At 38.0% G+C, this 23,825-nt stretch overlaps 1 protein-coding gene across 2 annotated transcripts in view; it reads left to right on the forward strand.

The window, feature by feature from the left end:
• Positions 1-23,825, forward strand: part of RNF115 (ring finger protein 115) — a 60,318-nt gene that overhangs the window by 1,961 nt on the left and 34,532 nt on the right. The window contains exons 2-4 of one of the 2 annotated variants that reach the window (XM_081224700.1): positions 17,182-17,240; positions 18,095-18,146; positions 20,907-20,949. In XM_081224700.1, the coding sequence (XP_081080826.1) occupies positions 17,231-17,240; positions 18,095-18,146; positions 20,907-20,949 (105 nt within the window). In that variant the 5' untranslated portion in view covers positions 17,182-17,230. The remainder of the gene's footprint in view (positions 1-17,181; positions 17,241-18,094; positions 18,147-20,906; positions 20,950-23,825) is intronic. The other variant, XM_081224699.1, reaches the window with a different exon arrangement.

A 23,825-nucleotide genomic window follows, 5' to 3' on the forward strand; every position in this document is an offset into this window, starting at 1 on the left:
GGGGAAGTTGTTGATCTTTTTAGACTGATTTATTATCTGTCATGCCTGATTTGTAAATTGAGGCCTAACACAATGAAGTGTAACTGAATACTTCCTGCAGACATACCAGGTTCTCTCAGCTGAATGTCCTGGAGGTGATACTGAGGAGTCTGTGGTTCCCGCTCTTAAGCACCTCACAGTTTTGTTGGAAAAAGTAACAACTAAGGTGAATGAGGATGGATAATAATGTGCTTTAGAATTCAGAGAGGGGGAGACATGGTAGCATTGGTGATGTGAGGTCGGGGAAGAAGTGACAGATGAGATGGGATTTAAGTTTTGAAGGATAGGTAGAGTTCAGACTGAGGAGACAGCATAGACTGAGGTAGGAAAGGAAGAGTGAGTTGAGGAAGAAGGGAGAAACATTTAGTAAATCATTGTTGCTATGCATTTTTAGGAAAGGTACAGTGAGGTTAGGAATATAGTTTTGATTTCTGGATGAGCCAGTGAGTTTCATGTTTCATGGCCATTTCTGTCTCCTTAACTCTAGACTGTCATCTTGAAAATGTTGATTGTAAGAATGACCAGGTTAGTAAGTGGCTGATTCAGTACAAATCAATCTCTGCTACTGAAAAACCAATCCAGCACTGGTTAGTCAGTAAGATTATCATATATATTGGACAACATTGAAGTTTTTTAAAAATAATTTTTTATATAAACTTGGGATTCCCTCACTGTATAAGTACTCAGCATTCATTAGGCATGCATTGTTTCTTGAACTGGATCAATGTGGTGGGAAACCTGAATGTCTTTCTGCAGATAGCCAGAATAAAGTTTTTCTTTGTCTGGGGTTAATTTACATCTCAAGAGGGTACTTTGGTGGTAGTTGGATCACAAGATCCATTACCCAGGAGTGTTGCCCTCTCTGAACACCAGAGGCTGGTATTGAGTTTTACATCAGCCTTTAGTGAGCTATTGCTAGGGATGTTTCTTCACCCAGTCAGTGGGAGGAACTGCTTCAAAGCCATCTCATCTCTTGCCAATTTATTCACCACATAAAGTCATAATTTTGTTCAGTGGGACGAGGTTGCAAGGTTTTACAACTCTTTATTTCTTTTCCCTTCCCCAATCTTTAGGTTATAGCACTTCATGATACATTTGGAAGTGTACAGGCAATAGCAATAGCTTGCTCAATGTTCATCCCTGAAACTACCCTTAGGTTTTTATTGTTTTTCTTGTCAGTCCTGCTACTCTGAAAGATTCACAGGCCCAGCTAACTTCAATGGCTATATTAAAAGGTTTTTTTTTTTTTTTTGGTTATAACTTCTGAGAGAGATTGGAGTATGTCTAATGCTATGTAGGTTAAGCCACATTTGGTTGAATTAATTTAATTTGATGAAATAACCTCCTTACTCCTGCTACTCTGAAAGATTCACAGGCCCAGCTAACTTCAATGGCTATATTAAAAGGTTTTTTTTTTTTTTTGGTTATAACTTCTGAGAGAGATTGGAGTATGTCTAATGCTATGTAGGTTAAGCCACATTTGGTTGAATTAATTTAATTTGATGAAATAACCTCCTTACTCCTAATCCTGATCCATCCATCTTAGCTTTGTGTGTTTTTGATTTGGATCCTCCCAGATAAGAAGACAAAAGTTTCTTTTAGAAAGAAGATATTAAGAAATGAGGGGGAAATCATGAAGGGAATTTTAGAATGAAAATATATTCAGTGGTGTTGTTATCATTAGGTTTCTAAAAAGCCTTTATTCTAGAAGTGAATAATGATTTAGGAATTTATTTTTTTATTAAGTGTTTTCCTATTTACAGTGGAAATGGTTTTAGTAAAATTTAGTGAATGTTAAACTTGGATTTTAAAATAAGAGATTTTGATTATATGGTCTGAAGCCCTAGTGTTTCAGGTTTATATATATAACTGGGTAAAATGGCATTGTATATTTTTTGGTCATCAGATGACAAAGGAAATACTTAAGTAACTTAAAGTTATTTTGAAAATACAGCAGAAGCTTCTACCTCACCTGACTATCCCATTGAGAGACACTGTGAAGCCAAGACTGATGGAGTTAACTATGCGACACTGAGGGATGACTGGGTGGTGCCACAGAGGGCTGTGTCATGGAATGTAAAGGTGTCATTCCATCTCCATACTGCCTTCCCCCACTTTTAAATAAAGGTCAGGGAATATTACCTTATGAGATTAAATCCTGTAGCGTCATTAAGCAGGTGAGATAAATCATATGCAGAGTAAACTACTTTCGATATTGATGAAACTAGGGTGATTCTTAAGTGTTTTATGGAGATCAGAGTATCCAAAGCCAGAGAAGAGACCAGTGTAATTAAGGACTGCAAGTGTATTGCTCACCTACCTCTGAGGCTTTGTCTGAAGGAAGTAGCTGGCTTCTCTCCCTCTCACATCTCCTTATTATTATCACCTTTGATCTAATAAAATGTCATCCTTATCAATAAGTAATATTGGTTTGGTTCTTTACCAAGTGCTATACAAGTCATTGTCATTGTGCTGTACTCTAATGACTCTAATACAGGAAAACTTTCTAACCACCCCATAAGAGTAGGTAAAAAGTAGACTCCCTAAAGACTTTGTGATTCTTAAAACTCTAAGCTCACTGACCTTGCTTTTTAAAGTTGCATGATTCTTAGAAAGATCCTAGAGCGGTGTCTAAGTAATGTTAGTAGTTTTGTTGAGCTGAGGGAACAAATTAGTTATTTGAGCTGGGTTTTAGAGGTTTTAATAATTAGATTTCTTGTTTTAAAATATATTTATTTAATTTATTTATTTTTGGCTGCATTGGGTCTTCATTGGTGCGCGCAGGCTTTCTCTAGTTGCGGCGAGCGGGGGCTACTCTTCGTTGCGGTGCATGGGCTTCTCATTGCGGTGGCTTCTCTTGTTGCAGAGCACAGGCTCTAGGGCGCATGGGCTTCAGTAGTTGTGGTGCATGGGCTTAGTTTCTCCATGGCATGTGGGATCTTCCTGGACCAGGGCTTGAACTCATGTCCCCTGCATTGGCAGGCAGATTCTTAACAACTGCGCCACCAGGGAAATCCCAATAATTAGATTTCGTAAATTCTGTTATTGGTGACTTCAGTTAAAAAGTGTGCTTGATTATCTAGCATCTTTCTGGTGCTATATAGCCAACTGTTTATTAAAAGTCTCTTGAATGATAGTCTCTTGACCCCGTAGTTATATTCAAAAAGTAGTGGTGTTAGTGGTATGACATCTTTATCTAAAAGGCTTCAGTGGAAGAAAATGCAGGTGCTACCATGTGAAGTTTGAACATACAGTGTCAGTAAGTATATTCCCTGCAAAGATCTAGAAATAAGAAGTAGGTATTCTTATGGGTAGAATGCTAGTTCTGGTCTTGAAATTCTACTGATAAATAGACATGTATATCTTGGGTAAATCTGTGGGATTTTTTTCAGTATGAGGAAGAACAAGAATCTTCAAACTCACTGCAGATGAAATTCCTTATATTTTTTGGGGAAGTACCAGCTGATTGCTAACACTTTGTGTTTCTTTATGTTTACTTGGCTTTTTATGACCTTTGCTTATGTCCAGGGAGAGGATGCTAAGGTCTCTCAGACAGCCATCTTATTAGAAGAGGAAAAAAAAAAAGTGGATTGTTTCTTATTCTCTGTAGTCAAATTAGAAGGGGTCTGAAAATAAGAAGCCTTTGGATGCTGACTTATTTTTATGTCTCTGCAGCTTAATATTGATAAATAAAGGAGATAATCTAGAGTAGTGGCTCTCAACTGGGGGCAGTTTTGCGTTTTACGAGGAAATTCGGAAACATCTGTAGACATTTTCTACAACTGGGTTGTTGTCACTAATGGGGGAAGGGGAGGGTTGTTTCTGGCATCTATTGGATAGAGGCCAAGGATGCTGCTAAACATGCTTCAATGGACAGGACAGCCCCCAACAATAAAGGATTATCAGGCCCAAAATGTCTAGAGTGCTGAGGTTCAGGAGCCCTGGGTATAGAAGGATAAAGGGATAGTCATTGGCTTCTCGTGTCAGTCGTGCTTAAGGTTTTGTCCTGGGTTAGTTTTGATTTCTAATTTGGGGATCCTATTGAGAATTTTCAGGAAGATAATTGAGACCATATAATTTTAGCCAAAGCCCTGATGGTTGGGATTGTTTAGAACAGGAGTTAAGTGGCTGCTATTCCATTATAGCAGTATCTCTTGGGGTCACTTTCTTTCCTTGTGGTTACTGAGACCAGAGGAATTGGATCACTCCTCTCAAGTTACACACTGGGGCAACTTCTAAAAGAAAAGTATCCAAATTTTTCGTCAGTTGGGAATTGAGGTGGTAACACCACATGTAACTTAGTAAGACATCTGGAAATTCCAGTTTGAAAACAAAGCAAAAAGCAGACAAGTCTAACTTAGTTTTTCTATAGCTCATCTTAGCATTAATCAAGTTTTACTTTCTGTGTTTCTCGTTCTTGAAAGTTTTCCTGAGCTTAGGAGATGTTGTGCTTAAACGTTGTTTCTTCAAACTCTTGGTCGAGTGGGTGAATTAAAGTTATCAATTCTTGTTCTAAAACTAATTCTTCAAAGGGCTGGAGTTGAGTCATATGACCCTCTCAGTTTATCTTAGTATATCCCACTGTAAAATACTACTGAGGTGTGCCTATTGAAAGCTTGAGTGGGTATTCGGAGAAATGGAGCTATGTAATCTTTGATTGAAAGGTTGTGTAGGAATGAGCAGTCCTTATTTGTAGACAAATAAGGCCTTTACCATAGGAGAAACATTTTAGGTAGTTCTTATAGTTTTACATAAAGAAGTTTAGGTTAGGTTCTGAAAGATTTTTTTTTTTAAATCTTTTAAGTTCAATTGTTAGCAGTTCAAAGTTCCTTAGAAGTTTCCAGATGCATATATAACAAATAGAAGTGGTGATTTTAAACTAGGCACACTTTTCTTGTATGTTAAATAGATTGCCCAGCTTCTTTTCCCAAAATAGGCCAGTTAGTTTTGTTTTCCTTGAAGAGCTGTTAAAGTAGATAATCTCTCTCCTTGATGATTTCAACAGTGTCACAAGGAAGTTCTTAGTAGGCAAGGTATCCTATATTCACCTCTTTGCCACTTACTTTCATGTTGTGCAGATTTGAATAGACTTAAACCTAGAGGACCATCTTCCAATAAAGGTTTTATTGTGTTTACTTTTCAGCATGCTTAGAATTTACATTCTCAGAAGAAAGAAAAAATCCCATAGTTATGTGTCCTTTCTTTTCTTTTTCTGGATTGACTAAAACCTATAGATATCCTACAGTGATGCTGATCTTCTAGCCCGGGAGTTCTCATACCTGTCAGCCCAGTGCCCTCTTTTTATAGTAAACATTTTGAAACACCACCTTTAATGAAATGAAATTCTTAGGTAATACAAATTCCTTACACATACATTTAAAAAATTCTCTAGATGTAAGATAAAGGATAAATAAAAAGAAAGTAACTCATGACAAAATAATATGCATTTCAATGTGTAAATACTCAGAAGTCCATTATAGGAAGATATATATAATGTAGTAGATATTGGCACCAAACACAGACATAACAGTTGCCCAAAGAGATTAGCTATAAGGGTATTTATGCCTTAAATGGCATGAGTGGTAAGCCACCAGAATGGTGAACAATTCTTGATAAAGGTACAAATAAAGTATAATTTTCTCTTGTTTTATTCAGTAGTTGTTTTTCTGGACATACAGTGCATGGTGTTTATATAGAGAAAGAGTTGGTGTTTATATATAGAATGGAGTTAGGTTCTAGGCTTTGGTAATTATAAAGATATTTTTTATCTACTTAACTATCCATAGGAAGTTTAAGAATGGAGACATTTCTTTGTGCTGGAGTTTCTTATGCTTATGGACTCTGCCCATTAAATTAAGTAGCATTTCTTAATTGCTGTGACAACAAAAACACTTCAATAGATGTCCAAAATGTCCCACAGATGATTGTATTATCCTCATTGAGAATGACTGCTAGTCACAGGGAAACATCTTCCCGTTTTATCACTCTTCTTTTCTCTTGCTTATTATTCACTACTTTAGTACTTTTAACATATTGCAAGATTCAGTCTTTGTCATTTAGACTTGATTTACTTTTCCTTTAGACAATTTCTCCTATATGCCTTTAAATTTCTCACTTCCTCACCACTCTTGTCATCATTTTTGACTAACCTGTTGAATGGAACTTAGCTGCTTCTAGTGAATCTTCTGTAATTTAAGTGGTAGTCAGAGGTACTTTATTCTCAAATGAACTTATGAAGCTGTTGATTCCCTGATTTTATTTTATAGTACCAGTTATTACGTTCTGATCTTGTAATACAGTCACTGCTGAATGGTTAGAGGCATTAGTATTCCTAGTTAAGACAAGTTAGGTTGAGGAATGGAAATTTTGTACCTTAAGCCTGTTGGTTTGAAAAAAAATTATTGTTATTTTGATAGTTGACGTAGTGTGAAGACTATAACGGTATGTTTACTTTTTGTTTAATTACATGTAAAAGGCAAATTCAGCAAATTAGTTTTCACTGCTCTTCTTAATTTGCATGTTTTAGATTAAAAAGTGTTTGGAAGTAATATGAACAAGTGAGAATAAGGAAAGTATTTAATTCCCTAAATTTTTCAACTTTGTTTTCCTAATCACTAAAATTATTGGTTTATTATTCTGTGCCAAGTGTAGGTGCTGATTCAGTTAGGGAGTCCTGTTTTTTTTTTTTTTTGCGTTACGCGGGCCTCTCACTGCCGTGGCCTCTCCCGCTGCGGAGCACAGGCTCTGGACACGCAGGCTCAGCGGCCATGGCTCACGGGCCCAGCCACTCCACAGCATGTGGGATCCTCCCGGACCGGGGCACGAACCCGTGTCCCCTGCATCGGCAGGCAGACTCCCAACCACTGCGCCACCAGGGAAGCCCGGGAGTCCTGTTTTAATAATATACTAGCATTCTGGTTCTTTGTTCTTTTTTAAAATTTATTTATTTATTTTTATATTTTTATATTTTTTGGCTGTGTTGGGTCTTCGTTTCTGTGCGAGGGCTTTCTCTAGTTGTGGCAAGCGGGGACCACTCTTCATCGCTGTGCGCGGGCCTCTCACTATGGCAGCCTCTCTTGTTGCGGAGCACAGGCTCCAGATGTGCAGGCTCAGTTGTGGTGGCTCACGGGCCTAATTGCTCCGCAGCATGTGGGATCTTCCCAGACCAGGGCTCGAACCCGTGTCCCCTGCATTGGCAGGCAGATTCTCAACCACTGCGCCACCAGGGAAGCCCCTGGTTCTTTGTTTTTGAAATGCAAAATTTTATTTGAGCCAAATTGAGCATTATAACCCTGGAACAGACTCTCAGAAAGCTCTGAGAACTGTTTCCTACTAGCATTCTGTTTTAACATACAATCAGTATTAGATGAGCAGATTCAGAGTTCCCAAGGTTTTTAATAAGGTCAGCAATGTAACATACGTCTTTCTCATCTTGCAACACTAATGTTGTAAAAGGGTTCCAGAAGTATGTCTATTTCTATTCCTGAGTGTGAATTATTTCTCTGAACTCAAATCTTTAGTGATTGTTTCCCTGGCTGTTAATCAGGAAGAAAACCAGTTTACAAAAACAAAAAAACCCACCATTAGGCCACAGTTTTTTAGTGTTATACAAGGATACCTATATAGTTTAAATATTGTTTGGAGAGCTGTGATTCAGTTCCAGGCCAATAGAACTGCCTTTATTTATGGTCTCACTCCCTACGAATAGTAACATTCACAACCATCATCATTTTGTTCCTTCATTCCAGGCCGTGATTGAACATTGACATTATCAGGGACTCCAAATAGGAATGTATAATCAACCAACCTTCTTTAGTTCATTGTGTAACAAGGCAGAAAATCAGGTCACGAGACAAAGCGTTACTTGATATAAGCTTGATCAGATGGACAAGAAGCCAAATTTTCTAAGAAAAAAAAAAGACTAAACTATAAGAATTATCAGAGAAAAAGTTAACACAACATAGCCAGAAAAGATTTAGTTACAGTGTTCTTTGCTTGCTTACACTAAAGGCAGCAAAAAGGAGAACAACTCAGGGGCATAGATATAAAATGGTAAATGATACTAAAAGTTTGACCTTTGTTCTGTTGTGTACCATCATAGTTTGGAGGAAAATTTTGTCTTACGTTCAGTTTAGGCTGATAGAATCTTCTTACATAAGCTGACAACATTCATTCAGCAAATATATTCTAAGCTCAAATTCCAAGCATTGTGCAGAAAGAAAAGCATGCTTGATGGGGAAAGAAAAATAACCTGGGATTAAAAGTCACTGAAATCATCTACAAAAAGTTTATGTTGTAATAATAAAATCACACTTAGAGAAGTAAAGGCACATAAAACAAACTTCTGTGAATATCCTGATCTTAAGTACTTACCCTCAAAAGAAGAATTGAATGAGTGAGACTTCTTGTTTTCCTGAAGGAGAGTTAGGGGAGACAAGTAAATGAGGACAGCATTTGTGTTCTAGTTTTACAGATGGAGAAACAGGTCTTCCCAAAGACCATGAACTGGTGGAACTGGGAATAGAACTCAGAAATTCTGTTACTGACCTGGGTCCTTGGACTCTTTAATCAATAGAAATTGATAAGAGGCCAGATGAGAAATTCAGGCAAGGCTTTACTGGGACTCCAGCATGAGGGAGTGAAAATAAGCAAACAGGTGCCCTTGCTCGCTTTCTGAGGCGGGGCCTAGCTGGTTCCTTAAATGAGGTGAGGGTAGGGGCAGGTTGGTCTGCCCGCAGGTGGTGCCCTGTGTAGGGATCATGTGCTTTTTCTTCCCGACACCTCTAAAAAATCAGTTAGTTTGTGGCCTTTTTGTATCTTACTGTTCATAATTGCCCCAACTGTGCCTCTGTGCAGTTATTTTTAGTTCCTCAGTTTGTCCAGGTGCAAGCACTCCAGTAAGGGGTTCCAGGTCACAGGTCCCAGCCTATCTCAGTTCTGTTATCTTTGTTTTGGGGCTCACTTGATGCTTTTGAAAAGGGAGGAAGTGTAACTTGGCTTGTAAAGGGATAATCATAGGGGACTATGGAAAAAGTCTCTAGAAAAAAGTAGTGTCTTTGATGTTAGAGATGTGAGTTGGCATGAAATTCATGGTGTAGTTGGTTCTAGCCTAGGTAGGAACTGTGATGTGTTTCAAACAGTTTGTGTTCCTAATCCTTCTAGTTAGGAGTTTCTGAACAGTTTTGCCTTGTGATACTCAAAGAGAATATGAACAATAGAACATGACTGACTTAATATTGTGATCTTAGATTTTGACTCTGTCAAATGACACAGAAAATAGGCTTCTCTTTTAGATAAAATAAAAAAAATAGACTTTGATCGTGACTGTATAGAAAAGCAAAGCTGTGGAATTAGGAAATAAATAGTAAGCCTTTATATTTCATATTCTGAATAAACATTGGATATAAATTTGTATAAAGTTCAAGGGTATGTAAATTTCACAGTATGGGACTTCATATAAATAAGTCCTGGCTTATAGGTCATTGTTCTACCAAGACCTTACATTTTGTGATAATTGATCCCTTGAAATATAAGAAGGAAAAGAAAATAATGCATTAAAACCACCCTTTCCCTTTCACTCTTGTATTCCAAGTGCTTTGTGTCCTCCAATACTGTTCTTCTAAGTGGGTAAGCATCAGGGCTAAGCTGTACTTAGGGAGTTGTCCCTGATTCAGACTATTAATGGTGAAAGATATTTCTGCCTGTGGGTATTTTTAGGTGAAATAGACAGTGGAACATCTGAAGTAGTTCATTCAAGTGTACCTGCTACTGAGTGTCCTCACTTAGGTTGTGTACAGTAAACATTCAGACCCTAGAGGAAAGCAGCTTAGTTTAGTGGAAACAACTGGGTTCCTGTTTCCAGTGATTCTGGGTAAGTAACTTAGGCTTGTTATACTTCTCTTTTACAGATAGGATGGTAGAAATGACCTAATGAAATTTTTTGATAAGACTTAGTGACTGTGGGGACTACATACATTGGCAGTATTTGGGGGGAGGGGTTGGTGTGAAGATTTGATATATTCATATTTAAGCAGAGGAGAGATGTCCATAGTGTCAGACATATAATGGGCCCTTAATTCACTCTTATCCTTGGTTTTTCCCTCCCCCCAAACCTATCTTATGCTTAAAATTTAAAACTCTGTTATCTCAACAGATGAATGGATAAAGAAGATGTGGCACGTATATACAATGGAATATCATTCAGCCATAAAAAGAAATGAAATTGAGTTATTTGTAGTGAGGTAGATGGACCTAGAGACTGTCATACAGAGTGAAGTAAGTCAGAAAGAGAAAAACAAATACCATATGCCAACACATATATATGGAATCTAAAAAAAAAAAAAGGTTCTGAAGAACCTAGGGACAGGACAGGAATAAAGATGCTGACGTAGACAATGGACTTGAGGACACGGGGAGAGGCAAGGGTAAGCTGGGACGAAGTGAGAGAGTGGCATGGACATATATACACTACCAAATGTAAAATAGATAGCTAGTGAGAAGCAGCTGCATAGCACAGGGAGATCAGCTTGGTGCTTTGTGATCACCTAGAGGGGTGGGATAGGGAGGGTGGGAGGGAGACGCAAGAGGGAGGAGATATGATAACATATGTATACGTATAGCTGATTCACTTTGTTATACAGCAGAAACTTAACACACCATTGTAAAGCAATTATACTCCAATAAAGATATTAAAAAAAACAAAACAAAACTCTGTTATATGAATATATGAGGATGATTCTAAGGCCAAGGCCTGGGTGTGGGAGGAGTGTAGAGTCAGAGAGAGACTGTGTTTGGTTCTTGTTTGATCTTCTTACAAATTCTCCTTAATTCATGGATGTTCACCCAAATTGAAGTTAGTAGTACCTCTGAAGAAAAATTAGGAAAAATTGAAATGCCAAGTTAGCCATCTTTAGAAGTGATCCGAGATAAATACTTAAAATCCAGTCCAGTCTGGTTGTAATCTCAGTGTAGGGCAGGACTAAATTGTGATTGTGAGTAAGAAAATACAGCCAAGTAATTGTATTATATTCTAACAGGAAAAAGAACTTGTCTATTAGAAGAGGGTGTGGGAATTGTGGGTCAGCAGTGAAAGAATAGAAAAGGAGTCAGAGGCAAACATATACTGTGTTCTTCCTGCCCAGAGGGAGAGGAAACCCAGATCATTGATTTTTGAGCATGTGGTTTATGTTCATAGTGGGAATGGATATATTAGGCTATCCTAGCATGATGACACAAGCTATATATCCAGTTACCTACTGGTCTGATTCTCTGCTTATTTAGCAGGTGATTATAATCTGCAATAACAATAATAGCTATATTTATTAAATGTCTGCTATCTAATGTGGCAGTCACTGAGTTAAGTATTTTGCAAACATCTTAAACTTTACAGTAATACAGCATTGAAGCAAGCATCTCCATTTTACAGATGAGGAAATTGAGTCTCAGAAATGTAATATGACTCTCCCAAGACTTCATATCTAATAAATAGAGACCTGAGATTAGAATTCAGGTCTCTGATTCCAAAAATCTTTCCTCTATGCGTATGCCTCTTTCCTCTATTTAGGTGGATTTATTTATTGAGGAAGACTGTGCTGAATTGTAAAAGTAAATGGGCCACTTGATAACTCTTTTTCATTGAAATTAAATGGGCATTCTGAGATGGCCTCTGAATTTGGTTTTATGTGACTCTTCCTCTAAGAGACAGATCTTCTCTAGGTGCTAAATTAGATTTCTGAGCTTGTAAGATTGAAGGTTTCAGACCCTGGATGGTATGTTCATCGGGGTACTGCTCCCCTGTAAGGGAAGGAGGGGGCTGAAAGGCTGCTGAACCTCCCAAGTCCTCGTCTGGCCTTGACATAAACGTTTCCATTCAATCCTCAGCAAATTATAGTTCCTGTTCCCTTCTCTAAAAGAATAGTTATTTTCAATCAATGAAGTGTAATGAAAAGAATATGGAGTTTTGAATTCAAGAAAGACCAAGATTCAAAGCTCTTCCTTCATCCTTTGGGCAATTTTCTGGTTTTCTGTTACTGCCTAAAAAAATCACCCCAAAATTTAGTGGCTTAAAACAGTATTATCTTTCATGTTCCTCTGGATTTACAGAGTTCAGCTGGTCAGTTCTCACTGGAGATCTTTCATGCATTTGTAGCCATACAGAACCTGGAGAGGGAGCCATCTGAAGCCTCTATTGGAATGGACCTTCAAGATAGTTTTTCTCTTTTACAATCCAATCCTTCTCTGATGTCTTAGTGCTCCTCTACGTGGCCTCTCTGTCCAACAGAGTAGCCAGACTTTTGTGGCTGCTCAGGGCTTTAAGAGTCAGGAAGCAGAAACTGTTAGGCAGTTAAGAGCATTGTCTGGAATTGACTCAGTGTTCTACAGGTAAAGAAGTCACAGGGCCCTCCAGATTCAAAGAGGGTGGAGTGGAGGGTTACATTGCAGAACAGCATGCGGGTTGGGAGATTTTGTTGGGGCCATCTTTGGAAAATCAAATCTGCCACAGACAACTTATCTCTTTCTTACTTACAACTTCATGTTCTTATTTGTGAAGTAGAAATAACAGTATTTTCCTCACAGAGTGGTTAACAGGAATAGCACAATGTCAAGCATGTAGGTGTTTCATAAATCTAAGTACCCTTTCCCCTTAATTCTCCAGCATAATAGATTATTTCTAATCTACTTTTACTTTACACAGTTTTTTTCTTTTTTTTTTTTTTTTTTTGTGGTACGCGGGCCTCTCACTGTTGTGGCCTCTCCCATTGTGGAGCACAGGCTCTGGACGCGCAGGCTCAGCGGCCATGGCTCATGGGCCCAGCCGCTCCGCGGCACGTGGGATCTTTCCAGACCAGGGCACGAACCCGTGTCCCCTGCATTGGCAGGCGGACTCTCAACCACTGCGCCACTGGGGAAGCCCCTTTACACAGTTTAGTACATAGTTTGGTTAACACTTACTTGACCTATGTTTCTCAGACTGATGTAACTTAAAACAAAAAAAAACTTTTTCATGGAAAATTTCTAACATATTAAAAGTAGAGAGAGGGACTTCCCTGGTGGCACAGTGGTTAAGAATCCGCCTGCCAGTGCAGGAGACACGGGTTCAAGCCCTGGTCCAGGAAGTTCCCACATGCCACGGAACAATGAAGCTCATGTGCCACAACTACTGAGCCTGCGCTCTAGTGCCCGTGAGCCACAACTACTGAGCCCTCATGCCACAACTACTGAAGCCCACGCGCCTAGAGCCCAGGCTCCGCAACAAGAGAAGCCACCACAATGAGAAGCCTGCGCATCACAATGAAGAGTAGCCCCCGCTCCCCGCAACTAGAGAAAGCCCGTGCACAACAATGAAGACCCAACGCAGCCAAAAATAAATAAATAGATAAATTTATTTTAAAAAAAAAGTAGAATAGTATAAGAAGCCCACATGTACCCAGGTTCAGTAATTATCAACTCATGGCCAATATTCTTCATTCACCTCCACCCTTACATAACATCCAGTCTCCAGATTAGTTTGAAGCAGTTGCTGGAAATCGGGGGGAAATTAGTGTGATTTCAGAAGAAAATGGCGGTAGTAAATAGAGTGCTATCAGGCCTTTAAAAAGAAAATCTAGAAACTGGAACTATAGTATCTTCAGAATGTTATTTTTGGGTTTTTAGGCTTCCAAGAGAATGGTTTTCTCAGACCAGACCTTTGTTCTGAGATCAGACTACTGAAGTATGTAGGAGACAAGTATGCATTTTTTACTTTGATAATTAGAGAATGACAGGCTTGTGAATTCTGAAAAGTTCTCCGTATTTCCTGTAATGTTGATTTTAGGAGGAATAGTTCATGGCTGAGAGGTTAGTTTGTTCTATAATAAGCTACTTTTATCAAGAATAATTCACAGAGCATTTGGAAGGAATTTTGGTTCTCTTCCCTGTAATCAAAATAGAATTACCTAGAAAGGTTTGATTGTGCTAGTAAATGGAAGGAATACCTAGTGGCAGGAAGAAGCCACTAGGTACTCCTGTAATTATAGTACTTCTGTAATTTGGTTTATACCTCTGAAGTGTTCTATTCTGTGCAGGAGCTATCTATGACGGCTGACAGCCTGATTCCTAGAACCATGACTGGGATCATGAAAGTTTCTCTACTCTAAATCAGTGTGATTCTTGCTTCAAGTCTTTTTTGTCTTCCCAATTGTAATATCTGCCTTTTGAAATTATTTTCTCTCTACCACAACTCTAAACATTATTGGAAGTTTAGTATCAATGTAGACCACCCTTTAAGTCTGAAGACCTTCATACCTACTCTACTTTAGCCAGCTACTCCCATAGCTGTATCTTGGACTTTGTGATCATCCAGAACATTGCTACTTCTGAAATCTTAGGCTTCACTCTCCCATGAGCAGGCCACAACTTCTTAAGCTTCCAGCTCTTTTCTTTACTTCCACTCCAACCATCCTCTAATTGTATTAGATTCTGGTACTTTGACTCCTAGTTGTGAGGTGTGTGGCAAGTAATTTCATGTTTGTTTATTCAATAAATATTTATTGAACACCTTTCTGTCCTAGGGATATAATGGTAAACAAAACTGATCTGGACCCTGCCTTTATGAAACTTAAAACTTATTGAATGGTGACAGACATTAAAAAAGCATTAAACAAATATATAATTACAAATTGTGATAAGTGCTATAAAGGAATGAACAGGGTGCTGTAGGAGAAAATAATCAGAGGAAACCACTTTAGATTGGATGATGAAAGAGGGACTTTCTGACATGACCTTAAAATGGAGACCTAAAGGACTAGAAGTCCCTTGCCATGCAAAAAGTTAGGGGAAGAGTGTTTCAGTCGTAGGAGCAGAATGTATGAAAGCTTGAGGTAGGAATGAGCTTGATGAGTTAGAAGAACTGAAAGAAGGTCCATGTAGTTGGAATTCACTGAGGGAGAGTAGCCTGAAATGAGGTTGGCAAGTTAAACAGAGACCAGTTGAATTAGGGCCTTGTAAGGCATGTTTAAGAGTTTGATTTTATTCTAAGTGTTTTTGGAAATAGTTGAAAGGTTTTAAGATGGGAAATGATATATGGTCCATTTTATGTTTTAAAAAGATCATTCTGACTTCTTCATGCAGAACAGATGGGAAAAGGCTAGAAGAGAAGCAGGACAACACTTAAGAGGGAAGTTATTCATTGTCCAGAGCCAGTATTGGCTTGGGTTAAGATAGTAAGGCAGTGGCGCAAGGAGTAGGTTTGAGAAATGTGTTCGTGGTAGGAGTGCCAGGATTTGATGGTTGGATGTGGAAGATAACAGAGAGGGAGGTGTTAGGAATGACTCCCAGTTTTCTGGTATGAACAAACTGATAATGCCACCTCTTGAGAGAGAGAGAGAGAGAGAGAGAGAGAGAGAGAGAGAGAGAGTGTGTGTGTGTGTGTGTGTGTGTGTGTGTGTGTAAGTGTAAGAGAGAGAAAGAGGATGAAAGAAAGTACGTATAAGGATAAATGAATCTGGAGTTCAGAAGAGTGGCCTGGGTTAGAGAGAGATGTTTGGGAGTTGTTCCACATATGGGATATTTATTTATTTATTTTTTCATACAGGGGATTTTAAAGCAATGGGAATGAGTGAGAGAGGAAGAGAAAAGAAAGAGGAGGGCCTGGCACTGGGATGGTGACAAATCACATTTTGTAATTGATATTTTTTTCCTTTTTACTTTAGAATAGATTTAAGGTTAGCCTTCTAAAGTCAATCTCACTTCCTTTCAGATAAACTTTCTTAGTGGGAGAGAAAGGAATGTAGTTACTGCTGCCTGGGAGGGTGGGGGATGAAGGAGTAGAGGGAGGGGCTCAGGCATTCATGTTGTCTCCAGATTATTTCATTTCTGGAGTAGTTAACAGTATGGCCATTATGAGTGATTCTTGTCTTTCATGTGTATAGAGGAGAGAAAAGGTTGAGAGATTTCTAATCCACAGGGTAAAGTTCATGGTAATCTGAAGTTTTCCACAGTCTGGTTCCAGCCTGCCTACTCATACTCATCATACCATTCCCCTCCAACCTCCATGCATGCTATATTCTCTTGTTACAGTTATTAACCCATAATTTCCTTTTTTATTGAGCAAACAGAGTACTATTTTAAGTCTATGTTTCAGATAAAGCCTTCCCTGATTCCCTCAGGCAGACTTCGGTATTTGTTTATATTTCCAGTGTGCACTGATTAAAGAAAGTCTTTTATTAAATTTTACTGTTTCTTGCATTGACTGTCTCCTCACCAAACTAATTTTGACAGAAGGGATTGGTCTTTTTTCTTTATATCTCTTTTAAGAAAGCATTTGAATATTTGAGTTACCATTCTGACTGTCTTTGTTTGAGTAGGCAAATACAGCTTGCATTTCCTTCTGATAAGACAAACTTTCATGTTTAGAAAATATAGAGAGCAAGAAAATAGTTGAAAATGTCTTTCCCAGATCTATTTTAATAGGTAGTTAAAATATACTTTTAAAAAACTATGGTAAGGCAGTCTCTAAATTATATTCTTTCTTATCAGCCCCAAAGCTTGATATTTAAAAGAAATATTTACTTATTTAAAAGAAAGATTCATGGTAGTTAAGGAAATAGATGCTGATCTAATGGGATTGTTCTGGTTATTTAAATTATCATTTCTATAGAATACCTGAGGATACTAAGTTTTATTTGGAACCACTGATAATCAAAAAGCAGATCAGAAATATTGTAAAACTTCACTGTAAATTCCTAGTCTACAAATTGATTTATTCTGTGATTCAGTTTATGTCTCCTGTATGTACATAGTAAAAAAAAAAAAAGCAATTTCTGTACCCATGAATATCATAATCTTCTACTGCTCTGATATATGTAGTGGAACTTTTTCAGTAGATTTGAATAGAAAATTAGATAATGAATTCATTCCAGTTAAAGAAAAATAAAAACCTTTGACATTCTTCTTTTAGTTCTCAGTGGGAACTGCTTGTGAAGCCATTCTGTAGACGTCTCATGGAATTCTTTATTTGCCAGAGTATAACAGAAAAAACTGTCCTGGGAGTCAGCAAGTACATACAACATTTCACAGCATCAGCTTGTGTACTGCATATTATTCTGAAACTATATACTTAGCTTTCTGATGAACGACTTTTATTTGTCTTCCTTTCTTTTATAGGAATATATTTGTCCCAGATGTGAATCAGGCTTTATTGAAGAAATGACAGATGATTCCAGGTATTGTACAAGCTCATGAATAAATCAGGCATTCTGTTATCAAAATTATTTTTCTCAGCATCAACTGAGTGAATAGAAGGGAATTTGTTTTATAACATACTCTATTGAGAGAGAGAAGAAAAGTGGCAGAGCGAAGGGGAAGAAAAATGGGAAAATTTGGAAAATGATGTGATAGTGGGTGTGATGAGATCTACTGTGACATCCCTTGGAAACCTCTGTATCCATATCATAGTAAATCTGGTAAGTTTTCATATATTTTCTAAGAGTTTGGGGTTCTCTTGGATTATTGGTTGGTTTTTAGTGACCACTCTGTGGCCTGAAGGTAAATTGCTGTTATACCTCTTTGGTGGGCTGGTGAGTGACTTCTGACAAAGATATCTAGTAAGATAAACAGGCTGTTCTAGCCAGGGAAACTGAGTTGTTATTCTTGCAGAAGCCTTGGGTCCCTTGTCCTTATTAGGATTATTGCAGTCAAACTTACGCCATCTTGCCACTGTAATATCAGTGTGTTGGTAACGCTTGAAATTGGTTCTTGTTGCTTTTACTAATGGTATAAAGCCTATAAAAAGGGGACATTATTTCTGAAAGTGACAGTGTTAAGTATTCCTTCTTGGTTAATATGATTAAAACTATGAAAGCTTAACAAAAAGTAGAATAGTGTTGATAGGAGGGCCTTTTTGGGGTAAATGTAATAACACGTTTGTTCTTTTGTGGCTATCTGGTTAAACATTGGTTGGACAATTGAAGAACTACTGACTGGGTAAAAAGAATCTGTAATCTGAAGCTTTTAATCTTGGGATGACTTTGGGGATTTTAATGGCAGTAAATAATTCCTTTACTGTTGCTGTTGGCAGAATATAAAGTTGAAGGTCCCTTCCACAACCAGGAAAAACTACACATTTTACAGTATGTACAATTAGTTTAACTTTATTAATGATCAGTGATTATATATGTATAAATGAACTGGAGCTTCTAAGGCAACATATGGCATGGGATCTAGTTTGGTACAAACACTTAAGTGTTGATATAATAATCTTGGTTTTAAATAACACAATACCAATTCTAAATCTATAAAGATTAGCTTGATAGCAAAATTAGCAATTTTGTGTGGACGGCATGCTAACTTGGGATAGCTTTTTATTTGTGCTATTATAATTGCATCTAATACTTATTTCAAGCAGGTATGCTCTGCATGCATTGAATGAAGAGCATATTGGTTGTTGGGGGGTGATTTTTTCAAAGTTTTTAAATACTAATCCTGGTTTCTTTAGCCCTGTATACAAAGTATGGTTATAAATGAGGTTTGTGAGTAACTGCAGGATGAATCTTTTCTAGCGGGGAACTATGAATTCTATGGATCCTGCTCTCATTTGACTTAATTCTTTTCTTTGTGCCTTTGTAAGTCAAAGGTTGTCCTGTACAGGTGCTATTGGTACCAGATACTCAAATGCAAAGATTATGTCTTTTGAAATATCAGTGTTTTAAATAGTTGAAGAAATATTTGTCTTAGAATCAGTCTTAGAGGTAGCATGGTATTCCCTTCTATAAAGTTCATAAACATTTGCTTATTTGAATACTTAGCAATTATAGTAGTAAGTAGTGGATGGTAAAAATTAATGAGAGCAAGTCCTTATGTAAATATTGGATAATGGGTTCCATTTGCTATTAGACATTCAGCTAGAGGGGCATCTTGTAAGTTTTCTTAAGCTTTGTAACATTTCTCAGAACGATGTGGTTGTTATTATCCCTTCTCTATGATTAGCCTTATCATTCTTAAAATGCAGGGGAATTTTAAGGAAAGGGAATGCTGAGGGAGTTTCAGGGGGAGAAGAACTCCAAAAGATAGAGTTGATAGCTTTAATTACCAAAGATGTTTGAATTCTTGAAACTATATGGTAAAGTCAGGAAAGAGCCCTGGAAGCCTATCTAGACTTGAGTAATAAAATGGATACATAGTGGTAGTTCAATTATTTATTTAGCATAGATGTACTGGTACTTTTGGGCTTGTTCTACATTTGAAGTGTTTTTTACAAAAGATGTTTTAACTTCTGAAGCAAATACAGTTGTTAAATGGTTTCTAATTAGAGAATAAGGCCTGAGAATGATGACGTAGAGAATGGCATTAGACTCGTTTTTTCGCTTTTGCTTCCAGACTAACTGGAGTGTGTTTGTTTCCTCAATGAGCTGAGTGCAATGCCTGGATTGGTATTGTGATTCTGAAAGTGAAAGCTATTTATAATAGTTTGTGGACTTTATTTCATTGGGGTGAGTGTGTGCATGCTTGTGTGCTAGTGTGTGTACTTTGGTGCACTTGTGTGTGTCTCTTGAAGTAAAAGTGATATCCAGCAGTTCTTTGATACTTTCCATCCCATTTCCGCCAGAGTGTGTTAGCCAGTTTCCTCTCTTCTTTGCAGATTTCATGGGGACAGTGGGATCAAATATTTCCCCCCAGTCTTTGGGAATAGGTTTATACATGTGATATCAATTCAACAACTTTTACTTTCCAGTTATCGATATAGGATATGGTAAAGAGGGTTTTCAGAAGTGGTGAGTGCTCTGTATAATGGCTGATACATACTAAACACATATATTTGTGGTGTTAATAAAATACAGTCTTTACCCTCTGAATTTATGTTTATGAAAGGAGGGGAACGAGTAGAAATGGATGAGGCAACTTCTAGATATTTATAATACAAGGTTGAATTTAGAATCAGAGTCAGTGCAGAGGGGTGTGGAGGAGTCTTGTTTGGTTGGTGAGTTTAGAAAAGACTTAATGGAGGATGGGCCCTGAAGGGTGGGTAGGATAATCACAGAATAGGATAAGCTATCAGAAGAAGAAAAAATATTTATTGAGCCCTTTTGTAAAGGTGCTAAATATAGTACCAGACCCCTTGCATTACTACATTTAATCATTCCCAATAGTTTCAAATGTTGTGTTCATCTGGTGGTTAAATGGTTTTTTAATGAAATATTATTTTGAGAATCTTGTTTTATTTCTTAGCTTCTGAGAATAGATGTTTTTCTTCCTTTGTTCAGATTTGAGTTGCATTGCTGGCTGTGGATCCTTCTTCCTTCTTTGTGATAGTCTCTCTCCCCAATTTTTAAAAAAATTTATTTATTTTATTTATTGATTTTTGGCTGTGTTGGGTCTTCGTTGCTGTGTGCGGGCTTTCTCTAGTTGCAGCGAGCGGCAGCTACTCTTCATTGTGGTGTGCAGGCTTCTCATTTCAGTGTCTTCTCTTGTTGCAGAGCATAGGCTCTAGGCGCACGCAGGCTTCAGTAGTTGTGGCACGCAGGCTCTAGAGCGCAGGCTCAGTAGTTGTGGCACACAGGCTTAGTTGTTCTGCGGCATGTGGGATCTTCCTGGACCAGGGCTCGAACCTGTGTCCTCTGCATTGGCAGGCAGATTCTTAACCACTGCACCACCAGGGAAGCCCTCTCCCCAATTTTTCATTTGGCTTACCCTTGATTTTGTAGTTTGTTATAATATTTTTCATAGATTAATCCACATGTCAGTTCTTCATAATTTCCTTTGAGGGTGTCATGTTGGGATGAGTTATTTTTCCTTATTGGGATTTGCTCTCATTGTACCATTCTGTATTTAGCTTCCAGGAGGGAAGCTTGTTCCTGGGAATAGAACCACTACTCATTGCTTTTTCTCTTCAGTTTTTTAGGTGGTGGCAACAGCACATCGACACATTTTGCAGAGGTAAGTTTTCCTCGGGCTGTATGGATTCTTTAGATGGTGGGTGGGTGTTAAAACCATGACAGATTTTCACTTCCCAGTGCAGCAAAACATCAGAATGTATAAGAAAAATATGGGCAAGAGTAGTCTTAGAAAGATTTGTGTTCAGTAGTTGGGGCTTTGGCAGGTTACTTTTAGTAAACCTTTGATTAGGAGAGAGCTGTGCTATATTTGAAAGCTGGTGGTGTTTTCAGTTCTGTTTTCTGCTTCTATATTGTGTATACGGTGTGAGAATAAAAAGCTTATGTTGTTTTTTAAATAACAGTGTTGCAGACTCTTAGTGGTCTGACAGTCAAGTAAAGAACAGGCCAGGATGAGTTGTAATTGAAGTCACAATGAGGCACAGTCTATGATTTTGCACAGAGGTACTGGTTTCTAGAGATTACCTTTAATGAATGTGGTAGTTTGTAATTGGAATTTCAGGGCCAGATTAAGGATAAGATATTTGCTTGCCTTCCAGGTCTCAAGGTGGGACCTACAGTTAATTTCCAGTTCTTTATATAATGCGGCATCCATATTTTTTGGGAAAAATAATCTTAACTAGGATTTGAAAATAAGACATTAATCTGTATCCTTGAATACCATTTTAAATTAAACGCAGTAATTTTCTTTTTCATTTAATCCATTGACTTAAAATCTGGTTTTTTGGGACCATTTTAACCATTTTTAAGTGTACAATTTAAGTGTACAATTTTAAGTGGCCTTAAGTACTCTTTGTTTATAAGCATTTAGAGGCTGTTACCTCACAAGGGACAGACCAGCTCTGCCTACAAAAATCACTGGTTTGCTTTTGCTCCTGTTGCCGCACAGCTTGGTTAGCTCTAGAAAGCTAACAGATGCTAAAAGAAAAAAAAAAAAACTTAAATCCCATAATCAGAATTTCTTTGTGTTTCAGGATCACATTAGCCTTTTTTGGAGATAGTTCAAGTACCTGAAGAACTAGCAAAACTTTTTGGTAGTTATTTGTGTGTAAATTAAAACTATATTTGCAGTGTATTTGAAAACTCGTATTCAGTAAGAAGCCTAAGCTTCTCTCCTTTATCCTCTGAAAATTATCTTAAGACCTGTAGCTCCCAGGTTTAAAAAAATTTTTTTTGAACTCTCTGCTCAGCTTGCCGGATCTTAGTTCCTCGACCAGGGATTGAACCTGGGCCCTGGCAGTGAAAACGCCAAGTCCTAACCACTGGACCGCCAGGGAATTCCCAGCTCCCCAGATTTTTCTGTTGTTAGATTTATAGTCAAGAAACTTAATGAAATGTTTGGGTAACAGTCCTGTTTTATTAAGGTATTTTCTTTTACTTATGGTCTGTGGTACTTCTTAATATCCAGTGTTCAGCTTTTTGCTTAACTCTGAACTGTCTTGGTACATGGGTTGATTAGTGTGATTCAAGACAGATTATGTCTTTGAACTCCCACTTTCTCATTTTGGTGGATGGAAAAACATTACTTAAAATTGATTCTGCTAGCCAGGCCTGGAAGCCTTTCCGGTTTCAGTAATTTTTTTCCTTGTGTGTGCTATTCCTGATTACACAGATTTTCACTTACTGGTTATGCATATGCAGAAGAGACTTCATCTGATTTTCCTTAAGTGTTAGTTCTCTTTTAGGAGATGGAAATACATTGGTCTGTCAGTTTTATAGATATGACTCACCAGGAGGAGATGCATTCAGAAGAAAAATAAATATCTATAGTCAGTTTCCTAACTTTAGTAATGCTAAATCTGACACTGACTGCATAAGTTATCCTTCAGGTTTTGAAGTAATTTTGCTTAGTCATAGCCTGTGACTTCATGTTCTTAAGGGTTTGTAGCAAGGGCATGATTATGCCCAGTTTTCCCTTGTCATCATGCCTGAATATTTCAGTTTTCTCCTTTTTAAACGATATTTTGCACTTAAAAAATAGAAAAGAATGTCTTATCTTTTAATACTGTGGAAGTTGTCAGGGATTTAAAAAATCATCTAAGTATATGTTTAGTGCACTTCCAGCACTCTGCTAGAAGTAGGGGCAAGAAGCAAATGTTACGGTTGCCTTGCCAGCAAGGAACTTATAATTTAGTTGGGGAACAAGTGCAAACATATGAAACAGATATGAAAACAAGTGTGTACAGAGAGTATAATAAACTTATTATGGGGATGTAACAAGTACAGTAGAAGGGAGAGATTAGGTGGGCTGCAGTCTTTGGGAAGACTAAAATCTTTAGGAAAGAGGTCAAATGACATAGTGATATGCACGGATCCAGACTGCCTGAGTTTAAACCCTGGGTCTACTGCTTACTGACTAGGTAACTTGGGCAAAATTACTTAGAATTTCTCTGTGCCTCTGTGTTCTCCTTTATAAGTTGGGGAAGATAATAATACCTACCTCAGAGGGTTGTCATGAGGATTAGGTGAGTTGATACATGCCAGGTGTGTGGGCCAGTGTCCCTGACATATAGTGAGCGCTTAATAAATTTTAGCCATTATTAAGACTTCATGGAGAAGGAAAAACTCCTTCATGGAGAAGGTAAAACAAGGCTTCAAGTACTAGAGCCTTGAAGGGTAGGTGGAATTTAGATAAGCAAAGAGGTGAGAAATGCTATCTCAAGATAGTATTCATAGGCCATAAGGTCTTACACCCATGTCCCTGGAGGAAAAACTTAGAAAGAAAATTATGTGTGGAGAGGGCTTTATTGGTGGCACAGTGGTTAAGAATCCGCCTGCCAATGCAGGGGACACGGGTTCGAGCCCTGGTCCAGGAAGATCCCACATGCTGCAGAGCAGCTAAGCCCGTGCACCACAACTACTGAGCCTGCGCTCTAGAGCCTGTAAGCCACAACTGCTGAGTCCATGTGCCACAACTAC

This window comes from Mesoplodon bidens (genome assembly GCF_964165515.1).
Source record: "Mesoplodon bidens genome assembly, chromosome: 2".
NCBI classification, from domain to species: Eukaryota; Metazoa; Chordata; class Mammalia; order Artiodactyla; family Ziphiidae; genus Mesoplodon; species Mesoplodon bidens.